General features: G+C 35.3%; 1 protein-coding gene across 1 annotated transcript in view; it reads left to right on the top strand.

The window, feature by feature from the left end:
• Nucleotides 1-22,350, top strand: part of DMD (dystrophin) — a gene marked incomplete at both ends in the record, with an annotated part of 1,915,324 nt that overhangs the window by 635,763 nt on the left and 1,257,211 nt on the right. The window contains 6 exon segments of the mRNA XM_084258879.1: nucleotides 911-1,056; nucleotides 4,568-4,780; nucleotides 8,311-8,424; nucleotides 9,705-9,860; nucleotides 13,941-14,111; nucleotides 21,432-21,614. Of these exon segments, the coding sequence (XP_084115005.1) occupies nucleotides 911-1,056; nucleotides 4,568-4,780; nucleotides 8,311-8,424; nucleotides 9,705-9,860; nucleotides 13,941-14,111; nucleotides 21,432-21,614 (983 nt within the window).

Genomic DNA, 22,350 nt, shown 5'->3' with positions numbered 1-22,350 from the left:
ATGGCTTACCTGGATTTGTATCTTGATTTTGCTCTTTTCGTCTCAGACTTGCCTGACTCCTCTGCCCCTTTCCTATGGCTTCCTGCTAGATGGTGCCTTAGACCTGTGGCAGGCTTTTGGGCCTCAGCAGCGCTGCTTTGGGCCAACCCTTTGGCTGACCATTTACCCACGAGGGGATGGGTGACTTTGGGTGTTTCATTGGGAAACCATTTCCTTTCTCCTCTTCTTTCTCTATGCACAAAATTCTATTAAAGCTCTTACACACTAAAAAAGAAGAATTCTGTCTCTGACATTAATTTGGTGCTTGACTATGAGCAGATTAGTTGGCCTTTATCAAAATATAACCTTAGTTTTCTCAATCGTACATGAAAAAAAAATGGCTAGCTCACAGGTTCATTGTTAAGAATGAAATGTCTGTGATTATTATCATCATTTCTAACACATTAAGCAGACTTTTTTTTTTTTTGTAAAATTAGAGGTGACACGATGCAATGTAAAATGTCAAGGCTTTGGATGAGGATATTGTTTCCTCAAAGGCAAATAATCACACAGAATCAGGTATACTTGGTACTTTGCTCAGTTTCTCCAGTATCTTCTGTGTTACCCAGGGCAGGTTACTCAGCCTCTCTCTTTCTCAATTTCCTCACGTTAACAAAGGTATTTGACACAAGAATTGAACCGTGCAAACGTTGCAGGGCTGATATGAGGATTCAGTGTAATATGCATAGTTTATATGAAAATACCGGGCATATAGTGGGAATTTGTCTTCAAACTTCATATATTTTTAGGTTTTTACATTTTAAAATGAGTAGTTAGTAGGGTGATTGAGTTTGCTGAAGCTGTAGCAAGACAGACTGACACAATTTTAAATGGCTAAGTGATTCTTCTTTTCCACCCCATTTGTAAATAGTCTTTGATACTTTGCCACCCACGCGCTATCAGGAGACCATGAGTACCATCCTGACGTGGATCCAGCAGTCAGAAACCAAACTCTCTATACCTCAGGTTGCTGTCACCGAATATGAAATTATGGAGCAGAGACTCGTGGAATTACAGGTCTGTGGATATTGAAAATTCTCAACAATATAATGCAGGTCTCATCTGTCAAGTAATTACATTGTTATAACCTTAAAATAATATTAGAATTAAAATAATCAGAGCAAGCATGATCATTGACCAGCTGAGTAAATGATGACGAGACTAAAAATATAATATCACGTGTGCTTGTGCCTTCTATCCATAAGAAGTCTTCCTTGAAGACAATGATATATATGTCTACTTATGAACTGTATTTTTTCATTAGTATGTGTTTTCAGACCCATTGATTTTAATTAAAATGAAAGTGATAGTATTTCTTCCGTTTGCTTGCTGATTTATAACTCCTCTCACATTTCTAAACAGGAAGATGTAAAATCATTATAGTTAATGGAATTAGTTTTAATTTAAACACTAGGTCTTATGTAATGTTGAAATATGTTGAATTCTAATAGTTACATTTTTAGCAGCTTCATGTCGAGAACATGAGAAATGAAATAATAATATGAAAAATGAAAGGAAGGGCTTGGATTACTTTGCTTACTAATTTTGAAAATCCTGTGTGTGTATATCTACTCACATTTTATTTTCAAGACATGAAAACATTCATTTATCCTATTTAGCATCTGAGATGATATAGATTCACTTTTTGAGAGAAACAAAGAAAAAAGTTGAAATTTTACCACCGTTATATAAAGTTTCCTTTTTGAGAATAAAACATTGCTTTTACAAAGTCATTTCAGAATTATTTCTTCAAAGAAATGTTTTATCTAAAATGTCCTATTTAGATTGAATATTTACTATAATACCAAGTGGTAATTATTTAATCATTTTTCCTTTTTAGCTGTTGTTTTTTTTTGTTGTTGTTGTTGTTTGTTTGTTTGTTTGTTTTGGTGATGTCAGGAAAGCTTTATTACTCAAGCATGAGGTCCCAGACCTGGGTAGCCCCATAAGGTCTGAGCACGTTTGTCTAGGGACAAAGGGCTTCTTTTATACATAACCATCTTACATTGATAACATTGGTCAGTAAGCACAAAAGTTTGTGACAAAGACAGGTAGTCAAGGATGCCCTTGGAGATCAGTCAACCTGGAGGCTGTCTGGCCTTTTTAAAATGTAACTTTGGGTAAACTTTAGGTAAACTCATCTAGATAGAACTTAGCGAGGCAAAACTTGTTGTTTACATTTACTTTGCAATATTTACTGCACCAGACCTGTGACTCTTTTAGCAGGAAACAGGAAAGATTTCATTTGATTATTTAGCTGTTGTTTTTAATACTTAGAATAATTCCAAAATTTACTTTTAATATATGTCTTTATAGAAATATCAACTTTAAAAAATACAATAAAAAGAGACAGCAGTTAGGAGGTTGGATTCAGTGCACCGAAATGGTATCTGGATGAAGTGAGAGTATATTTTCACTGAAAAATACAGTGGAGGAGGGAAAAATGATAAATGTTATTGAGAAAAATATATGTACCAACTGAGAAAAAAGGAATTTAAAACCATGCAGCAAAAAATGTTACACCAAAATAAAATACCACAGAGATTAAAAAGTTAAAAGAAAATAACATTATATTATAAGCATAAACTTTAGAGAACTTTTTTTAAAGATTTATTTTTTTATTTATACAATAGCTGGGGTACAGGCCAGGGACATGGGAGGGTGAGAGGATTCACCAGAGACAGAGTAGGGAGCAAAACAGGCAGACAGACCTAAAGCACTGCTGAGGGGAACTGTGGGCATGACAGGAGAGGTCTGCCGGGCCATGTGGGAATCTCCCTGGCTGGCCTGGAATCGAACCCGTGCTGCAGAGGCTGCAGACAGCATCACAGTGCGGCACCCAACCTGCTGCACCACCAGAGAGGTCTAACTTTAGAGAACTTTTTAATAACAAATTTTTAAATCATGCAGTTGGGAAACACAGAAATCATCGGAAGCAATCAAAAACATCATAAAAATACCAGAGCAATTTAAAAGAAAAATGAGACCAAAGAACATTATTTGTTTGACTAAGGAGAACGCCATTAATAGGAAGTTGCCAAAAAGAGACATAAACAACCATTAAACTTGTAACTTGAATTGTAAAGGATGAAGTCCAAATTTGCAAGATGAGATACTGTTTCTCACACGCTAAATTGCCAAGAACAAAACCCAAAACCTAAAAGCTCTAAGTGCCACTATGGCTGCAATGAGCTACATTATCTCTCTGATTTGGAAAATAAATTGAATGTAAATTTTGATGAGGAGAACTTTTCTATACTTTTGTAATTTTTTTTTATTTGTACATCTGAGCAATATTTCTGTGAAGTCTCTATCTTAGGTAAATAGAATGAACTAAAATTATGCATAGCTGTAGATAAATTCATCATAAACATAGTTTATAGTAGTCAATGGTTAAATGAACTAGAGGAGCCATTGAAATTTATATTTTTGAAAAAGACAATGACGTGGGAAAAACCTCACTATAAAATGCCAAGCTGAAAATGTAGCTATGTGCATATTGGATAGTGTCTACATTATCAATGGGAGGAAATCATTTAATAAATGAAAATAAAAGTGGACCTTAAAATGAGCATAAGATATGCAGCTGTAAAATATGTGTTTGACATATTTGGAGAATGTTGTAGGACACACTGTAAAAGAAGGAATGATGTGTTGTATCTTGTATATAATATGACTGGATGTTCACTGTCTAGTTTTACATGGAAAAAATCTTGGAATTTATATAAAAATCATAAATGGTTGTCTATAACGTGTTTTTTTTTTCATTTTTATCATGAAACCTTATAACCAGAAAGTGACATTTAGATAAATATTGAGCAGTGAAAACTTTAAGCCAGGGAACCTTGTCATGATTATATAAGTTATATATTATACCTGTGAAATTAACTTCTTAAGTTCTCTCCTCTAAATTTTAGTATACTACTACAAAACAACATCTTCTCAAAAATACTAAATTGTAGATACTTGGCATTCATAGACCATCCATCTGGTAACTTATTTGGGCTTGTGTTATTCTGTATATCAATATTATTTAGCTATATTTTTATCCAGAGAAATTAGAAGTTGTCTTGCTAAAGACTCAGTATAATTAAGTTGTTACCTGTATCATAAATGCCTTAACATGCAGACATGATGCAATAAAGTTACGTGTGTTGAAATAGTTCATTGAGATATAATTTTGGATATATTTAACATTGTTTATAAAAATAGGCTTAAATTTTTCAATAAAATATCAATGAGTGATGTGTAAATTACTGATAATAAAACATAGAATTTAAATTACCAGTAGATACTTTACAACTCATACTGCATCACCTATTTTTTAATTTTATTTTTAATTAATTTTTAATGAAATACCATTGTTTTCCATCCTTGCTAATATTTTGACAGTATAGGGTTTTGCCCTGATAGCATAGCAGTCATTTTAAGTATATTTAATTTCACTGAAGCTCACCAATGAAATTGCACAATGAAGCTTTATTTTTTCATCAATTAATATAAGAGTACTTTCCTTTTTAATTTTGAGGCTTTACAAAGCTCTCTGCAAGAGCAACAAAGTGGCCTAAACTATCTCAGCACCACTGTGAAAGAGATGTCAAAGAAAGCACCCTCTGATATTAGCCGGAAGTATCAATCCGAATTTGAAGAAATTGAGATCCGTTGGACGAAGCTCTCCTCCCAGCTAGTTGACCATTGCCACAAGCTGGAGGAGCATATGACAAAACTCCGAAAAATTCAGGTATTCGATATTTTACTTTTTCATTTGTTGTTTACTTGTGATGCATTGTGATTTTTTCTTTATTGCAATAGCATTGCTTTACAGCACTGTGTGTGATTGAAAGTTACTGGATCACACCTCTTCAGATGTATGTTAGTAAAAAGCAAGCCATTATAAACTCTAAAGGCAAATAGACATTTAAGTTACATAGTCCTTCAAAGTCAGTGATAACACCAAAAGATAACAGTCTTTCCAAAGGAGCAGAGTTTATTTATTTCTATAAAAATCATTAATTAAAATTTCTGCTTCTTAGATATATTTTAGAATTACTTATTTTTACCATATCAATAGGACTTAAGCATTTTTAAGTTCAATAGTTTTTCAAAACCAACCTTTTCTTTAATCTGGTTGTTCTTTAAAATATAAATATCATTTAGCTTATGAATAGATAAAAATTAACTATCATGTAATATATAATTTGTTTCATGAGCATATTCCACTTACAATCATATGTGTTAATTTTATTTCATTACCTTCCACCAACCTGAATACATGTTTGCCAGTATTAATTGTAAATGAGTTTAAAATGAAATGGTTATCACCATCAAGGGGCCCACATCCTAGTGAAAGAGAAAGAAAAGAGTATTAGTTTCCTTTTGCTGCTGTAATAAAAACACTGCAGGTTAATGACTTAAATCAATGAAAATTTATTACAGTTCTAAAGTTCAGAAGTCCCACCCAAATGAGTCTCAGTGGGCTAAAATCAAGTTATGAGCAGGACTGTGTCCGTTATGGAGGTTTTAGGAGATAATCTGTCTTCTCATCATTTTTAACTTCTGGAAAGTACAGATCTTCCTTGACTTATAATGGGAGTGTGTGTCCCAATAAGCCCATTGTAAGATGAAAATGTCGTAAGTTGGAAATTATCTTTAATACATGTTATCTGCCAAAGACCATAAATTAGGATTAGTTTAAATGTCCTTAGAACACTTATATTAACTTCCAGTTGAACAAAATTATCTAGCGCAAAGTCTGTTTTACAAGAAAGTTTTGAATGTCGCATGTAATTTATTGAATAACATATTAATAGTAAAAAACAGCCTTTGGAGAGCATCCGTTGTTTTCCCTCATCATCTCATGGCTGCATAGGACCTGCGGCTCACTGCCAATGCCTGGCAGCCTGAGAGAGTGTCCTGGTATTTATCACTAGTCCAGGAAAAGATCAGAATTCAAAGTATTGTTCTTACTAAATTCGTATCACTTTGTATCATCGTACAGTTGAAAAATCATAAATTGAGTGATAGCATGTTGGGGACCATCTATGCTTGCATTCCTTGGCTCATATCTCCAAATTCTGTCTCCAAAGCCAGCAGTGTAGCAGTTTCCAATCTCACTTAATTTCTTACACTCCTTCCTTTTTCATAAGGACACTTGTGATTCCATTATATCTGGCCTGATAGCTCAAATTAATCTCCCCATCTCACATCCTTCACACATCTACAGAGTCCTCTTTGCCATGTAAGGTAATATATTTGCATGTTTTAGGGATTTGGGCATGAGCATTTGGGATGTCATAGCCAACCACAGGAAGTAAATGAAACAGTGTGGTAAATGTTACAACAGGCAGAAAAGAAATCCAACATAAACTGAAAAAGGGGTTATGCAGTGTTTTGGGAACATATGTTATCTGCATTTGAACATGGAGAATTGGGCAGGATATTCAATTAACTGCAAGTAAGTAGTTTAAGATTGGATATGTGTGGACAGTAATATTATATATGATTGGATAAATGGTCTGGGAGTCAATCATGAATGATCCTAGATGGCATGCTTTGAAATATAACCTATTGGCAATGGGATTAAAAATAATAATAGACTGTGGCACCATTACTGGTGTTTAAAGATGGAAAGATATAGTATTTATGTTTTCAAAATATCACTATGATAAGAGAAAAGAGAGAAGAAGTATACCAGCAGTAATGTGGAGAGTGGATTAGAAGGGGGTAAAACTGAGGCAGATAAAAAGATCCAATGCCATAATCAAGATCTGAATGAGGAAAAGGGCCATGTGGCAGAAGAGCAATCCAGACTCAAGAGACATCAGCAAGATGATAGTGTTGAAGTGCTTATATTTAGTCAAATGCGGTTTTACATCATTCCTATTAATCATATAGGAGCAGAAACTTTGAAGCACCTATTTTTCAATAACAAATTAAGAGAAAATAGCACATCTACCAGTGTAGTTGAATTGTATGTAAATAAAGAAGTTTGCGTAACAGACTTTTGAAAAGTAGCCCAAAAAAAGCATCAGGAGAAAAATGCAATCTCTGAAAAATTAGTCTGAAAAATTGGCTCCTTAGAAAGGCTGATTTTTTTTTTTTTTTGCCTGATCGTTACTTCAACTTGGTCAGACAAATAAGAAATTAAAAGCAAGAGTTTTCTCTTTAAAGATGACAAAATCCGGGTCTGTACATTCTCAACTGGAGAGACTATTTAAACTGTCAACTGTGGAAAACAATTTGTGGAAGTTCAAGTTTAGGGAGCTATAAAGACACTGTTACATTGACTTTATTGTTCATAGTTTGTTCTATGTTCTGTAAGGGCACATTGTTAGTATTATCATGAGTTGTTTTGTAACTTAAAATTTCTCTAGAGGGGAATATGATTTAATGTTCTCAAGAGTAACATCATAAAACCACATTTGGTAGTGATATTTTATTTTTAACAATAGCAGACTTCATACGCCAGTGCTCATATAGTAGACCATAAAAATGCAGTCTTAGTAAAAATATTCTTTTCCTGAAGAGCTGCTTAGAGACACACTTCAAACATGGGAATTTTCCCTGGGCTTGCATTCAGATATATTACCACGGGGTATTGTATTAAGAGAAACCAGCACCCCAATAACGCCTTAAAAATACTCAGGCAATTTGCAGCAACATGGATGGAGCTGGAAGGGATCATGCTCAGAGAAACAAGTTGGAAAGAAAAAGAAAAATACCGGATGGTCTCACTCATAGTAGCAATTTAGAAAACCTAAATAAGGGACCAGGAAAAAGACTCATTATAATGAAGTAAAAATCAAAATCAACAAGCAACTATAAACCAGAGACACACTTGGTGGAGGGGAGGAGGGATCAGGGTCAAAATAAGGAAGGATCAGGGGGGTGGGAATTGTATGGGGAATATAACCAAGATGAAAATGCATACATTGTGCAAAAATGAAAAATGATATAAAAATATAGAAAATAAAGGGCCTCCCTGGTGACGTAGCGGTTGAGCACTGGGTTGCAAAGCTGCCCGCAGCCTCTGCAGAGCCGGTTCATCCCGGCCGCTGGTGAGGGTCCCACATGGCACGCAGACCTCTCCTGCCGTGCCTGCTGCTCCCCTTAGCAGTGTGCTTCGGTACTTCTGCCTGTTCTGCGACCTGCTCTGGCTCTGGTGGATTCTCTCACCCTCCCGTGCTTCTGACTGTACCTAGTGCTTGTATAAATAAATAAATCTTTAAAAATATATATAAAATAAAATAAAAAATGGGTCTCTGATTCCAGAATCATATACAAACCCTGAAGAAATGGATGGCTGAAGTGGATGTTTTCCTGAAGGAGGAATGGCCTGCTGTTGGAGATTCAGAAATCCTTAAAAAACAACTGAAACAGTGCAGGGTAAGATTTTTGTGTGATACTTATCATAGAAAGACTTTTATGCGAAGAATGTTATTTGATTTTATCAGTGGTTCTCAACCTGGGGTAATCCCCCCATCCGTCCTCTCCCCGGGGGTGGGGGGCATTTAGCAGTGTTTGGAGACACTTTTGTTTTTCAGAACTTGGGTCAGGGTAGGTGCTACTGGCATCTGGTGGGTAGAGGTCAGGGGTGCTCCCAAACATCGTCCAGTATACAGAACAGTCTCTTACAACCATGAATTACCTGGTTCAAAACGACAGTCCACTGCAGGTGTGAAACTGGCTTATGTAAATGAGAAATGGATGAAATACTATCTATTAGTAAACCCTCACTTTACAATATTATTTTAATGTAATTTCAAGCTAAAGAATCCTTTTAGCTATTTTTAAATCTTATAGATTATTAGCCATACTATGTTGCTGTTTCCATGTAACATTGTGCAGTGCTATAGTATTACCCAAGATGGACTTTTGAAATTATATTCATTATATGATTGTCATGCAGTGGAAGCAAAATAATCTAATTCCATAAAGATTTTCTCTGTACATATAAGCTATGGAAAAGCAAATCTACTTTACAAATAGCCTTCACGCCCATCATGCTATAAAAATTTTCTGTAATACCCAGCATTTAAGAACCAAAATCTTTTCAGAAATACTAATATATGAAGCCCATAATTTTCACACGTTTTCCAAACAACAAATAATAAATGTTTCTTTTTGTATCTAATTTAAGAGGAAAACTAATTCCTGACCTCATTGTTGATATTAAAACCACTGCACATGATCATTTTTTGCAAGGTTGAATTATATGTATGTATTTATTTCAGAATTTAAGGGACAGAACTCATGTGTAATACCATGGCTCCTAATAATATATTCCCTATCATGTGGTATTTCTACATTTTTTAAATTTAGTTTTTTTAAGATGTATTCATTTATTTTATGCATACAGGAACTGGGGTGTAGGTCAGAGGTGCAGGGAGGTGGGGTGAGAGTATTCACCAGAGACAGAGTGGGGAGCAGAACAGAGGAATCTACTGAAATATACTGCTGGAGGGGAGCAGCGGGCAAGATAGGAGAGGCCTTCTGCGCCATGTGGTTTAGCTCCCTGGCCAGAGATCAAGCTCATGTCACAGTGGCAGGCAATACCTTGATAGTGCTGAGACTTTAACCTGTGCTCCACCAGGGAGGCCCTGTGTAGCATTACTAATATACTGTGGTGATACTTTTAGCTGACTTAAGTTGAACTATTTCCTTAGCTATTAGTCAGTGATATACAGACCATTCAGCCCAGTCTGACCAGTGTCAATGAAGGTGGGCAGAAGATAAAGAATGAAGCCGAACCGGAGTTTGCAGCTAGACTTGAGACAGAACTCAAAGAGCTCAACATTCAGTGGGAGCACATGTGCCGGCAGGTAGGTACCGCTGCTGTCACTGTGGCTTGCCTCTATCTCATTAAGATTTCTTTATTTCCTCATCCTTGTCCTTTATAAAGTTTACTCCCTATGTTGATGTTGTAAGCCTGGTGACTTGAAACAAACCTTTGTCTAGCAGATGAAATATTTTCACAGTAGGTATTTTAAACAGCATATATTTGCCTTATTGGGGTCTGAAAAAATGACATTCCTGAATAGAACTGTCATATTGAACACTGAAGTCCTATTCTTAGGCATTATTTTTTATTGAATATTTTCTCCAGTGCATAATGTTGCAGTAATAATTGGATTAACAAACGATAACTTATGCTTGTGAATTTGGTATAGAAATAAAGTGAATAATACATGTGTGTGCACACATATGATAAATAATATTCACTACTTATTGTTAGGATTGACAGGTTTGACTTCTTCAATACATTTATTTGAATAAATGAATTAAGATTAGGAAATAGTTAAGAATAGCTCAGTGGGGAAAAAACAGGAAATATACATTCATACTTGAGTTTCTTTTTTATACAGCAGTGCATTTTATAGGTATTTATTTTAAATTTCAAGATTACATTAGGGAAAAGCAAATATATTCATGAATAGTGTAAATCAAATACTTCTTGTTCAAAAGAGAAAATTTTGACCTAAAGCAGCAATTACTTTTGAATATACCTGTAGTACCTTTTGTGAAGCTAATGAGAGGTTTAATTTTCTGTGTATTAGTGCTGTTCAGTCTTTTATTATTTCTGAGTAACCTTTCAAAGTTGAAAAGAAATCATGCCAAAAGGCAAAACTAAATTTGAAAACGAGAAGAATTTAGAAAAGTAAAATTCAAGGCAAGTCACCCAGCTAATACCGTCACTGACAAATGTTCAACAGTTCTATTAACTCTCAGATATGATAGCCCGGGGCCAGCTAGTTCACATCCTCCCGGAGTAAGCCAGTTCCCAAAGGGATGTTCAGGAAAAAATTATTTCTTAAATAATAGATTATACCACTGATGTTTTTCTGGAAGGCCAATTTTAAAGGTATTTGTTGAGTGTTTTTAATGGATGAAGAGAAATTATAACCCTGATATATTTAGAGCAAGGGGTAAAACAAAAAAGTATAAATTCAACAATATTACTCAAACCTCAAGGATTTTGCATGCTTGAGAAGTAGAATTATTAAAGCATCTCTATTCTTGAAATGTCCTTGCCGCAGACCTGTGTGCTATAAAACCTACCAAGATTTTTTAGTGCAGGAGGAGAAAACATCTTAACCCGTTTTTTTTTTAAGATGTATTCATTTGCTCAGCGAAATGAATGACAAGCTCTCCATAGATCCCAGCCATGCTCTCATCCCATTGTAGAGTATTTTGCATTTCTCTGAAGCTCTTTGGAATACCACACTGCCAGTGCTCTGACTTCATTGCCAAAAGAGACCAGGTGTTGAAGACACAGGAAGAAAGTATAGTAAAAGCCAGAAATCAATACAAGATTCCAGAGAGAATGGAAATGATGTGTAATGCTATGCATTATAGAAACGGCCACACACAGGAGGAGAGTGTGATATACTTTCTTGGGTTAAAGCGAGCTCCTTTTCTTGCTTTTAGATGCCGGAGGTTGGAAAAACTCAAATAATTAGGTACAGAATCGTCCAAATGCCTTCTATGTATGAAGATGCATTGAAATCCTGTGACCTGCTTATATCAGTATAATATGGTTAAGATTTCTTTAAATTCTGCAAGTTATATATCCAATAAAATTGTCAAGATTCTAATTATTATCTAAAGTAATGATCATTAATAAAATAACCCACAAATTAATGAGCCATATTAAAAAGAAGGAAGGGAGGGAAGGAGGAGGCAGAGAGAGGATAAAGGAGGAAAGGAATTTTTTAATGTTACATAGTTTTTATGTCTTTATTAAATAAATTAATCATAGACATGTAAATGCATGATTTGAGAGAAGTTCCATTGCATTTTTGTTACTTATTGCAATGTTTATCTTTGTAAATATATAATTATTAAACATTTTATATCAAGTATAAGTAGGGAATATGCATAGTATCCTCACTGAGTCTATAGTTTAGTAGAGAAGATGAAAAGTAAATGAGTTAACCCAGTATCACACAAGTACTTGATTTGGTGTTGATAAATGCTCTGAAGTAAGCTCTCTGACAGTGTGTTCTCATTTCACAATGACTTCCTGCTTTCCTTTTCTTTTGGAAATACTCACTCCTGGCTTCTTTTCTTGATTTAGTTTCAGAGCATAAAATAGTTTGTTTTCAACTACGACTGTTTGGCCAAATGCTGTCATTTTTTGTCACTTTGCCAACTGCCTCAAAATATGAAAGCAGAAGGGAATATCAAAGTCAAAAATTAACTTTCTACTTAGAGTTTCCCAGGCTCATTGACGATGAAGAATAGTTCTACCTTGATTAGAGTAATTGTTAGACATACTAGTATTGTCAGAGTGAAACATTTATTTGCATTTCAATAGATCAAGTACTACATTCACTTAAGAGAGTAAAGAAATTAAAAGTGTAACTATATCAGGCTTAAGGTGGTTGTAAAATATTGGAATATTATATGATGATGGCTCTGCACCTATTTAATGTTTGGTAAATTGAACACCTAATTATACTGCAACTATGCAATATATGTTAAGAATTTACAGTTGCAATTCAGTTATTTAAAAGATGGAACTCAATTTAATCCCAGAGAAAATTGCTGCATTGGACTAGAGGTATTTTATAGAGTAAATGAGAGCCATTCTAATACTAAATTGAGACTTTTCCCCTCAGTGTAATATAAAAAGGTAAATTGTACCAAATATTTAACATGCATGATATTCTTTTTAAGTTTTGCTATTTTTTCTGGTTATTAAATAATAAATCCAATTGTAAAAAGTTAGTATTTCAAAAATGCATAAAGCATGGTTAACGGGTGAATAGGAATTTGGTGGTAGGAATTTTGCAGGGACTACACCTGAAAGGAGAAAGCAAACTTTGTACAAAAATGAACAATGTTATTGAAAATATATGTGTGTGTGTTCATATATATATATTTTAAAAAAAGCACAAGACTCCTGTTACCACATGTACTGTCTTGCAACTTGCTTTTTAAACTTAAACTTCTATTATAGAACAACGTTTCAATTCAGAACTACTGGTGTCACATGATTTCCCAGTTTATGTATATATCACCATTTATTTAACTAATCCTTATTAAAACCATACTGGGTTTATATCCGATATGCTTTTGTGTTTAAAACTGATTGAGCAGCATACATGTAATGTTGCACACTAGTTTTTGCATGATTTTTTTTAAATTAGAAGAGTAGACTCAGAGTTATGAACACTATAAATTTTAATTTTGTCAATTTACTGTCCAAAAGTTTGTATTTTGTTAGGTATTTGCTTCAACAGGTATGAAAACATTTATTTTCCCACATCCCTGCCCAAATGGGACATTTTTACTAATTACTTTCTTGCCAATTTTATGTATGAAAATGTGCTGATTTATTTAAATTTGTGGTCATTTAATTATAGATACAGAACATCTCACATGTATATATGCCCACATTTTTTTTCTGAGTTTTATGACTATGCCCTTTATGATTTTTCTTGTTCTTCTGACCTTTGAGAGTTCTGTAGGTATATGATAGTTAAAATTTGAGAATGTTTAAAATTATAAAATAGTATCAAGGAGCACAAAGAATTACTATTTTTGTGTGCCAATGTATTTGCTTTTGCACCTGGAACATATTTTGCAAAGAAATTGCTTTTCTTCTATTTTCCATTCATAGAAACGAAATGCCACACACACTAGTTAAATTATCATTGTAGGGAATCTATTGTTCTACGAAGAGTTCCAAGTAAATGGTTGTGTCTTAATTTTACATTTTGTGAAATTAAATGCATGGAATTACCATGAGTTACATTTTTCATTTGTATAAGCTTTTAACCTCTGTTTTTTTTTTTCTATCTAAGCATTCTATTACTTACAGACTGCTTGATCATAATTTAATGATGTTTTGTGACTTGCAAAATTCATTCTTTCTTTGTTGGTTTGTTTTCTGAAAGGTCTATGCCAGAAAAGAAGAGTTAAAAGGAGGTTTGGATAAAACCCTAAGCCTTCAGAAAGATCTATCAGAGATGCATGAATGGATGACACAAGCTGAAGAAGAATACCTAGAAAGAGATTTTGAATACAAAACCCCAGATGAATTACAGAAAGCTGTTGAAGAGATGAAGGTAAAATAAGCCAAATTAAACAAAGCAATGAAGCAAGTTATATGAATGCAATGAAAGAAAAAAGAGAAAGATGTGCTATCACTCGAAATTGTGCTTCTGCACAGTCTACTCTTTTCTCAGTTTGATAGAAGTTGATTTTTAATTAATTTAGCTTTAAGATTGATATACATTATATAGACTTCCTCAACTTTTTATTTTAAGGCATTATGCTGGATACATACATATTGACAATCACTGTTAGAATATGATTCCCTTGAAATTATATTGTATTAAAAGATTGGAATCCACTAACCACATTAATTCTTTCTAGTTGATGCCAATTCAAACACAGAATATATTACAATATTATTGCGGAAAATGATGGTGGAAAATGTACTCAATGGGCTGTATTAATTCAGGGGTTTAAAAAGTTTTCTTAGAATTTGGAAGTACTCAGTATTTTAACTGAAGGCCTCTAATTTAGATTTAGTTTACAGACCTTTCTCTTGAAATAAGTGGATAAAAATATTAACATTGCTTTAAGGCCAAGGTAACTTGTGTCTGTCAAGGCCGTGGAGGTAAGGTTTGGTGTTGCATCTACACAATGGCATTTTATTATGGTCTTGGGCAACTCAGGAATCAACAAAACCCTCTATTTTATTGTTTGTAAGTCATCTCATGTCCTAACTGCAATGTGTGAATGAGGATTGAAACTTACATGCATGAAAATTGCCTAGCCCAGAACGAGCAAGCAATCATTTGCAGCTATAATGATAATTATTATCTTTATGTACTAGAAGTAATACATAATCTAACCATATTCTTTACTATATAAAGAGTAATAATCACATTCACCAGAAGCTAAGTAGAGTTACCTTCTTTAGAACCCACTGTCATCAGTTTGTAATTTCCAAAGGTAGCACTTTGAAGTCAAATTAAATTAAATTGGAAAGAAGGTAATGTTGCCTTACCCTATCAACACTAACCCTGAGCATTTCTTACATGTTTTGCTGTAGAAGCTACCCAGAAAATAGTTGAAGAGGCTATCGCAAAATTTGCTGTTCATTTAGTACATTAGCTGGTGGGGGTTTGATATAACTTCTCTCTCAGGCAATTTGCAAAAACAAAACAAAATTTGTTTCTGTATTGAAAGGAAATAAATCAAGAGTCTTTCTTATACAAGAGAAAGTTAAGCCAAAAACAACCTCTGGGGCTTTAATGAATATGACCCCTGTAGAAAAGTCACAACAAACCTTGTATAATTATTTTATTTATTATTCTAATTAGGCATTCACAATCAAAGTTGTTTTTTCAGTCTGTGTTCTGTTAATGTGAAATTAAATAGTAGTATAGTAGTTATAAACAAAAATTGGTTCCCTAGGAAGCAATGTTTAGTTTACTAGAAATAAAAGATGGTCTTAAAAATGCAAAAAAAAAAAAAAAAAAACACTGGATCTTTGGCTTAAGGCCTCATGACAGAGCAGAATCATTTTGGAGCCAGATACTGGGGTTTCAAACCTGCTGTGACTCTTTGCCAACTGTGTAACCTCCTGTGAGTTTCAAAATCCCATTGAACTTTGATTCCCTCATTTATGAACAGGGTATCAAAATAACTGCTTTTCAGAATTATTACAAGGGTGAAATGTGAAAGTCTTAATGCAATGCCTGGCACAAAATAGATGTCCCAAACTGGATAATTATTATTACTGTTATTATTATTATTATCACCTTTTACCCTTGTAATATTATTAAATAATGAATAATTGCAGTTAAGGTGGCAGTGGGGGGGGTGGCTGGATGCTCCTTTAGAAAGAGTTGACTTGTAGGGATTTTTGAGGGATTATTTTTAATCTGAAATATGAATCATAAGAAAAAGCCAAACTTAAACATTTTTATGGAAACCTATTGCTGTCAGAGGGAAGAGCTCCTGTGAAGAACGTTAGCCTAATTACTAAAAGAAAGAGCTCTACCTGCCTGAAGAAAGTAAGATGGGATAAATGACCTGAGATTTTGAGAGCATGAATAGACAGACAGGTGTCTGAACACAGGAGTTATGTAGAATATTGAGGGGTTTTCATTGAATGTCTTGTAAAGTCTTAGTTGGAAGAGCACAAGGGAATGTGGTGATGGGTCACGGGTGCTGTGGCGGTGGGAGAGCTATGGGGACTACGCCTGAGGGGAGAAATAAAATAATATACAAAAATGAACAACGATGTAAGAAAATGAATAAATACATTGAAAAATTTTAAAAACGTAATGGCAATTCAAATCTGGGAAGCAGTATGACAGGTTTTACACTGTGAGAACTGTCTAACAATCACAAGTTTATTTTATATCATAGGAACAGTGAGTCATTGATATCAAAAATGGTATTCTTTACAGGGGGACTTCTGGTCTTCTGTCGTTTTAACCTAAAAATATGTAGAACAATCTATGTGCTGAGGAAGGCAAAAGCTGGCAGTTTGAATTACCTCCCTGATTTCTAAAGAAATGCACCATGAAGAGAACTGGTCGCTATTGTTTAAATCTTTATCCAGTCATTACTGGGGATGAAAAGTCTGGCTTACCCAGAGGTGGTAGATTTTTTGCATAGCTGCTTTGCAGACTTCAAGTCTATGCAGGTGGCTTTGCTTTCTTGTGTGCCAGAACGGGGGGGGGGGGGGGGGGTCCCAGAACATTTTCTAAAATATTCACAAAAGTTTCAAACAAGGGAGTATAATCTGACTTGGAGAGATCACCGTTTGGAAAAAGGTACTTAGAAAGCAAATTAGTCCACACATCTCTGCTGATCAGAAAAAAGAAATCTCCAGAGAGGTCAAATAATTTAGTCATAGTCACAAGCTTTATGTGTTTTAGAACTCACATGATTCAATTATGTCTTTAAACCCATCCCAAACTTCTCTAAACTATCCTGTCCCATTCTGTCCTGTCCTCTTCTGAGTCACGTGACACCCTGTACCCTTGCCCCTCCTACCCCTTGTGGCAGTTCTCATCACATCTTCTATCATGGAGCTCCTGTCTCAGATGCTTAGTTAGCCCACCAGCAATCAGATTGTATGCTGCTGCTCTGTTTCTTCCAGTTCCTTCTTTTGGCTCTCGCACTCTGCCAAGCCATCTAGCCATCTTCCCTCTCTCCTTGAACAGTTCCCTGTCTGGCCAACCACCCAGTCAACTCAGATCCCTGTTACTTTTCCAGCACTTGAGAGTAAACTGTGTCAAATTGAAATTGTTTTGCTAGCAATCCCTGAAATGGGTGGCTCAACCAAGGAGTCCACATTGATTTGCATGTTTAAATGCTCCATCTAGCTGTAAAATCGGTGCAATGTGAGGGTAATGTTGAAAAGAGGAAGAGCCCTAAGAGCCCGGAAGCCTCTGGCAACAACAGCAAAGGGAGTTGGCAAGAAGATCCCATTTCTTGCACTTTCTGCCTGCCAGTAAAGGTAATCTCTTTAGGTCTGTTTCACTACCTAATGTGCAGCCGTGGTGCCTTGTCCAGGCTGCCACCTGTGCTCATACTGACAGCAAATTTATCTTCTTGTCAGAAGAGACTGGCAGGCCTTCTTTGACTTCTTTCCCTGCCTGACTCAAAGCAAAAAGAGAGACCTCCTGCTTCTTGACTTTCTCCCCAGTGTTTTACTCGAAAGTGATAATGCTGTTTTGACACTTTTGTAGTCATTTTTTTCTAGACGACTGGTCAATAACAGTCTAGATCAAAATCAACAAGCAACTATAAACCAGGGACACACTATAGGGGGAAGAGAAGGGAGTATGATCAAAACAAGGGTGGTAGGAATTGTATGGGGACTATAACCAAGATGGAAATGCATACATTGTGCAAAAATGAAAAATGATGTAAGAAATATATAAAATAAAAATAAATTAAAAAATAATAAAATATCAAGTAATACAAAAAATGTCTAGATGACTATTTTCTAGATCACTACTTAAAATAATTTGCCTAGAAAAATGTAACACTTTTCTGTTAATATGAAAGAGCATATTGGGCAGTATTTGATAAGCGACATTTGATTTCAAAGTTCTTTGGAGGTCCTCAATTGTTGAGGACTGCGGCACCCGAGGGTCCTTTGGTGTCTCTCAAGAAAAGAATTTTACAAAACACCAGAGTGAAACCAGCGACTACGTGTATTAGGCAGCGCTAGGACAGAGCACTGTGGGAGGCAGCAGGCTTGCCCTGAGCTGTAAAGCAGTAGGCTTTTAAAGTCATTTCCTGTCTGGGTGGAGAGGGGTCCTTCTTAATTATACTTGGCCTTGTTCCTGTCTCCCCTACCTGTTCCGGCTTTATTGGAACTACCCCTCCCTCCCTCTTTGAGGTGAAGGAGGGGGCTGTAGTTAAAAAAAAGACTTCCCAGGCCTCCTAAACCTGCCAGACCTTACCTGGTCCTTGAAACAAAGCAATAACCTGCTGGATTGTGCAATGGCAGAAGGGCAGCTGTGCTCCTCTGGGGGAGTGTGTGAAGGCCCTTTTCTCTCCCTGACACAATGGCTGTATGTTAAGACTTTATGTTAAACCCTTTTCTAAAAGCTACAATCTCAGTTTTAACAGTTTTCTTCCTTTCATTTTTAATTTTTATTGATACTGTAGCTCTTGGCCTAGTGCTCCCTGGAACGAATTTACATGCATTCACTGTTTCCTTTGTGTGGGTGACAGAGGAGAGCAGTGGTTTTCCTAGTTGAGTGAGCATTTGCAACACAAATCCTGGAAGATTTGTAACACTGATCTAGGCTCCACCCAGCATTTCTGATTCAGTGATTTTGGGGTGGAATCTGAGATTTTCTTCTCATTTTCAACAAGTTTACAGGTGATTCCAAGAATTAAGTTCCAAAGTGATTTCAAGGAAACTTACTTTGAGAAACTGTTTTGCAATGTTGGCAGTGGAAGTTATCTGAGCTTATGATGGTTGGATTATAGAGATAAGTGGAGTAAAATCTAATTTATGATGAGGATCACGTGGAAACTCTACCAATCATTTTGTTTTCTTCCTTTTCTCCTATCTTTCTTCTCTGAATATTTCCTAATTTCTCAGCCTGTCTTTTTAATCACGAGTGCCCAAACATCAAGGAAGCAGTTGTTTTCTGTGCATTTTTTGCTAGTTGGATGGGCTGTTTTTAACCTGTATTAAATGTAACCTTATTCTTTGGATTCACTACAGTATGCTCCTTCTTCATCTCATGGGGGATTTAGGATGGGCTTAATGGAAACTATGAGGATGAAAAGATGTAACTCTCAGGATGATTTACTTGAACTCTTTGAAATGAAACACATCTCACAAGGTTTTACATATAACATGTCTGACATAGCACACGACAGCACATACTAAGTAATTAATGGTTGTTAAAGTTGCTTCTCAAGCTAAAATTACCATAGTCAAAATATGACTAGTATAGAAACAAGCTCAGTGATGCCAAAAAACAAAAAAAAACAAATTTAAAGTTTAGAACTAAAATTTTCAATAAATTAAAATAAATGAGGGTGATCATTTAACAGTCAAAACAAGTTGCATTTAATATAATATTGCATACTTTTAAGTCATTATGAGACTAAGTCCAAAGACATAGGGTGATTGTGTTGAAAATGTAAAGCCATTTTATAGTTGACTATGTTTATTTCCTGTCTATGTCCTTTTACTCTTAACCATTGCACTACATGTAGACCTGCTAGAACTTTCATTTTTTTACCTGAAACCTTGCTATGACCCCCAAATCCCAGTTTTCCTACCTCTCTGTCAGACTTCACGTATTAGGAAATCTGTATTCACCAACAGCACTCAAACAGTGCTGGGAGATGGCATATAATCTGCTCTGATTCCTGTGTGTGATAGCCCTCAGGCGTGTGTGCTCAGAATTTCCCAGCAGAATTAAACTGCAGTTACCAACAGCAGTCGCTGGCTTAATATATACACCATAATTATCTTTCTTCCCTTTCCTCATTCCCCTATCAGTATTTCCTTTACTATCAAATTTGTACTCCTTATGCTTGGAAGCTGATCTCAAGACTGGCCTTTGGAGTAACCCAAATGAAAGATACAGTATGTGTGTTTCTAATAGGTCTGAACATGGAAGTAAAGAAGTATAAATACCATCTAGCTGAAGACCACCTGTAGTTGAACAAGTTGGGGTTATAACATTTGGGGAACCATCGTTGTGTGAGTAAGAGCCTATTATAGGATTTGGTTTTGTGCTAGATGATTTGAGGGAAGGGTTAAATATTTTTTTTTTTTTTGGATTGCTTTTCTTCAGTGAGTAAGTGTAACTCCAAACTGGGTATCTTAAACATTTCCTAGAAGGAGGGGAAACTAGAGCGAGGCTGAAGGTGTAATTAATAAAGAAACTGAGGATAGGGGAGTGTTTGGTATTTTGTGGTTTGGACGTTCATGTTTTGTCTTCTAACATGGTGATGGAGTGGTGTAGTTGTCTTGATCTACAATGGTAATGAAGTAGCCTTGTCTGATGGTAATCAGTGAAAGTTTATCTTCAACAGAGAAGACCAAGACATAGCTGTGAGTGCCAGATGAGTTACCTCATGTCAGAGGCTGCTCCTCTTTTACTCTTCCTTAAATATTTTCTGTTACTGAATAGAACTTTTTTTTTTTTAATCACAGTATGGTTCTGAATATAACATTAAGACTTTTCTATGTTAATTACTTTTTGATTTCACTAATGATACTTGTAATGATTTTGATATTGATGTTATTCATCCATTGAGTAATTTATAAGTGATTTAAATTCTGAGCTATGAGATATTTTTGAACTTAAAATATTTGTTTCTTGTTTCATATATCAATATATATGCATATATGTATATGTATTTCTGTGTTTGTATCTATCCATAAATATATACCTATTTCAGTCTACTTTTTTTAAAGATTCATTTATTTATGCATACAAGAACTGGGGTACAGGCCAGAGGCATGGGGTTGGGAGGATCCACTAGAGATGGAGTGGGGAACAGAACAGGCAGACCGACCGAAACACACTGCTGAAGGGAGCAGGGGGCGAGTCAGGAGAGGTCTGTATTGTTGCAGTGGCTGCGGGTTCCTTCATAGGTTGTGTTTTAACCCCTTGCGCCACCAGGGAGACCCCTGCAGACTACTTTTCAAACTATTATAATTAGGACTTACTACATTCTGATTGCAAAATATTCCTTCAGGTCTCCAGTTTTTACTAAACCTAAAATTATGGAAATATCTGAAATCAGTGTTAGATTTATTTTTATTAGTGTCATCCTGGCAGGATGTGAGGTAGAAAGTACATGCTACATAGGGATACATTTTGGAAGGAATGCATTGCCTTACTATTGAGAGAATATTCTTTATTTTTCAGAGAGCTAAAGAAGAGGCCCAGCAAAAAGAAGCAAAAGTGAAACTCCTTACTGAGTCCGTAAATAGTGTCATAACTCAAGCTCCCCCTGCAGCACAAGAGGCCTTAAAAAAGGAACTTGACACCCTGACCACCAACTACCAGTGGCTCTGCACCAGACTGAATGGGAAATGCAAGACTTTGGAAGTCAGTTGCTTTTCTTGATCTTTATTGATTATGTATGTTAACTTATGTCCATATGTGAGACAGTGATTAAGCATGTGATTCTCTCACGTGACTACTTAGGCTTGAATTCATCACACAGGCACTCACAGATTGTGACTGAGCCATTGGCTTAACTTGGATAAGCCAGGTGCCTGTCTGTAAAGAGAACATAAAAACAATGCCTATTTTATAAGATGTTGATAAAATCAAATGACATTTCGATTTAAAGTACTTAGTCTAATGCTCAATAAATGCAAACAGTTATCATTCTAAAAATATTATTCCACTGTCTTCTGGAACATCTTGCTCTTAAGAAACCTGCTGTCAACTTATTGTTCTTCCTAATTTTCTGGTAATCTTTCTTTTTCACTTTGTCTTTGATACTAAACATATTTATTATAAAATTACTGAAAATTGTTCTGTTAGGTCAAGATCATGAGGTATGTGATTTTTACCATTTTTGTAGCTGTCGGCGTCCTTTGATAGTAGCAAATTATCTCTTATGTCTTATAACTGTTTGTTTCTCAGCTCACTTAGAGTAATAGTAATTGTTTTTACTGTAAATCTCTTTAGCTCTGCACTCTCAAAGGCTTCTGTTTATCTCTACCAGGGTTCTAAAGGAGTTATGTTGTGTGATGTAAAAATAGGATTCAAATTCTTTATAGGTGGATCGTTGTTTTCCAAACCAATCCAGAGGTTTGTTCGCTTTCTTGCTAAT

This window comes from Talpa europaea, assembly GCF_964194135.1.
Source record: "Talpa europaea genome assembly, chromosome: X".
Lineage (NCBI taxonomy): Eukaryota > Metazoa > Chordata > Mammalia > Eulipotyphla > Talpidae > Talpa > Talpa europaea.
This window is presented reverse-complemented; position numbering and strand designations above follow the sequence as displayed.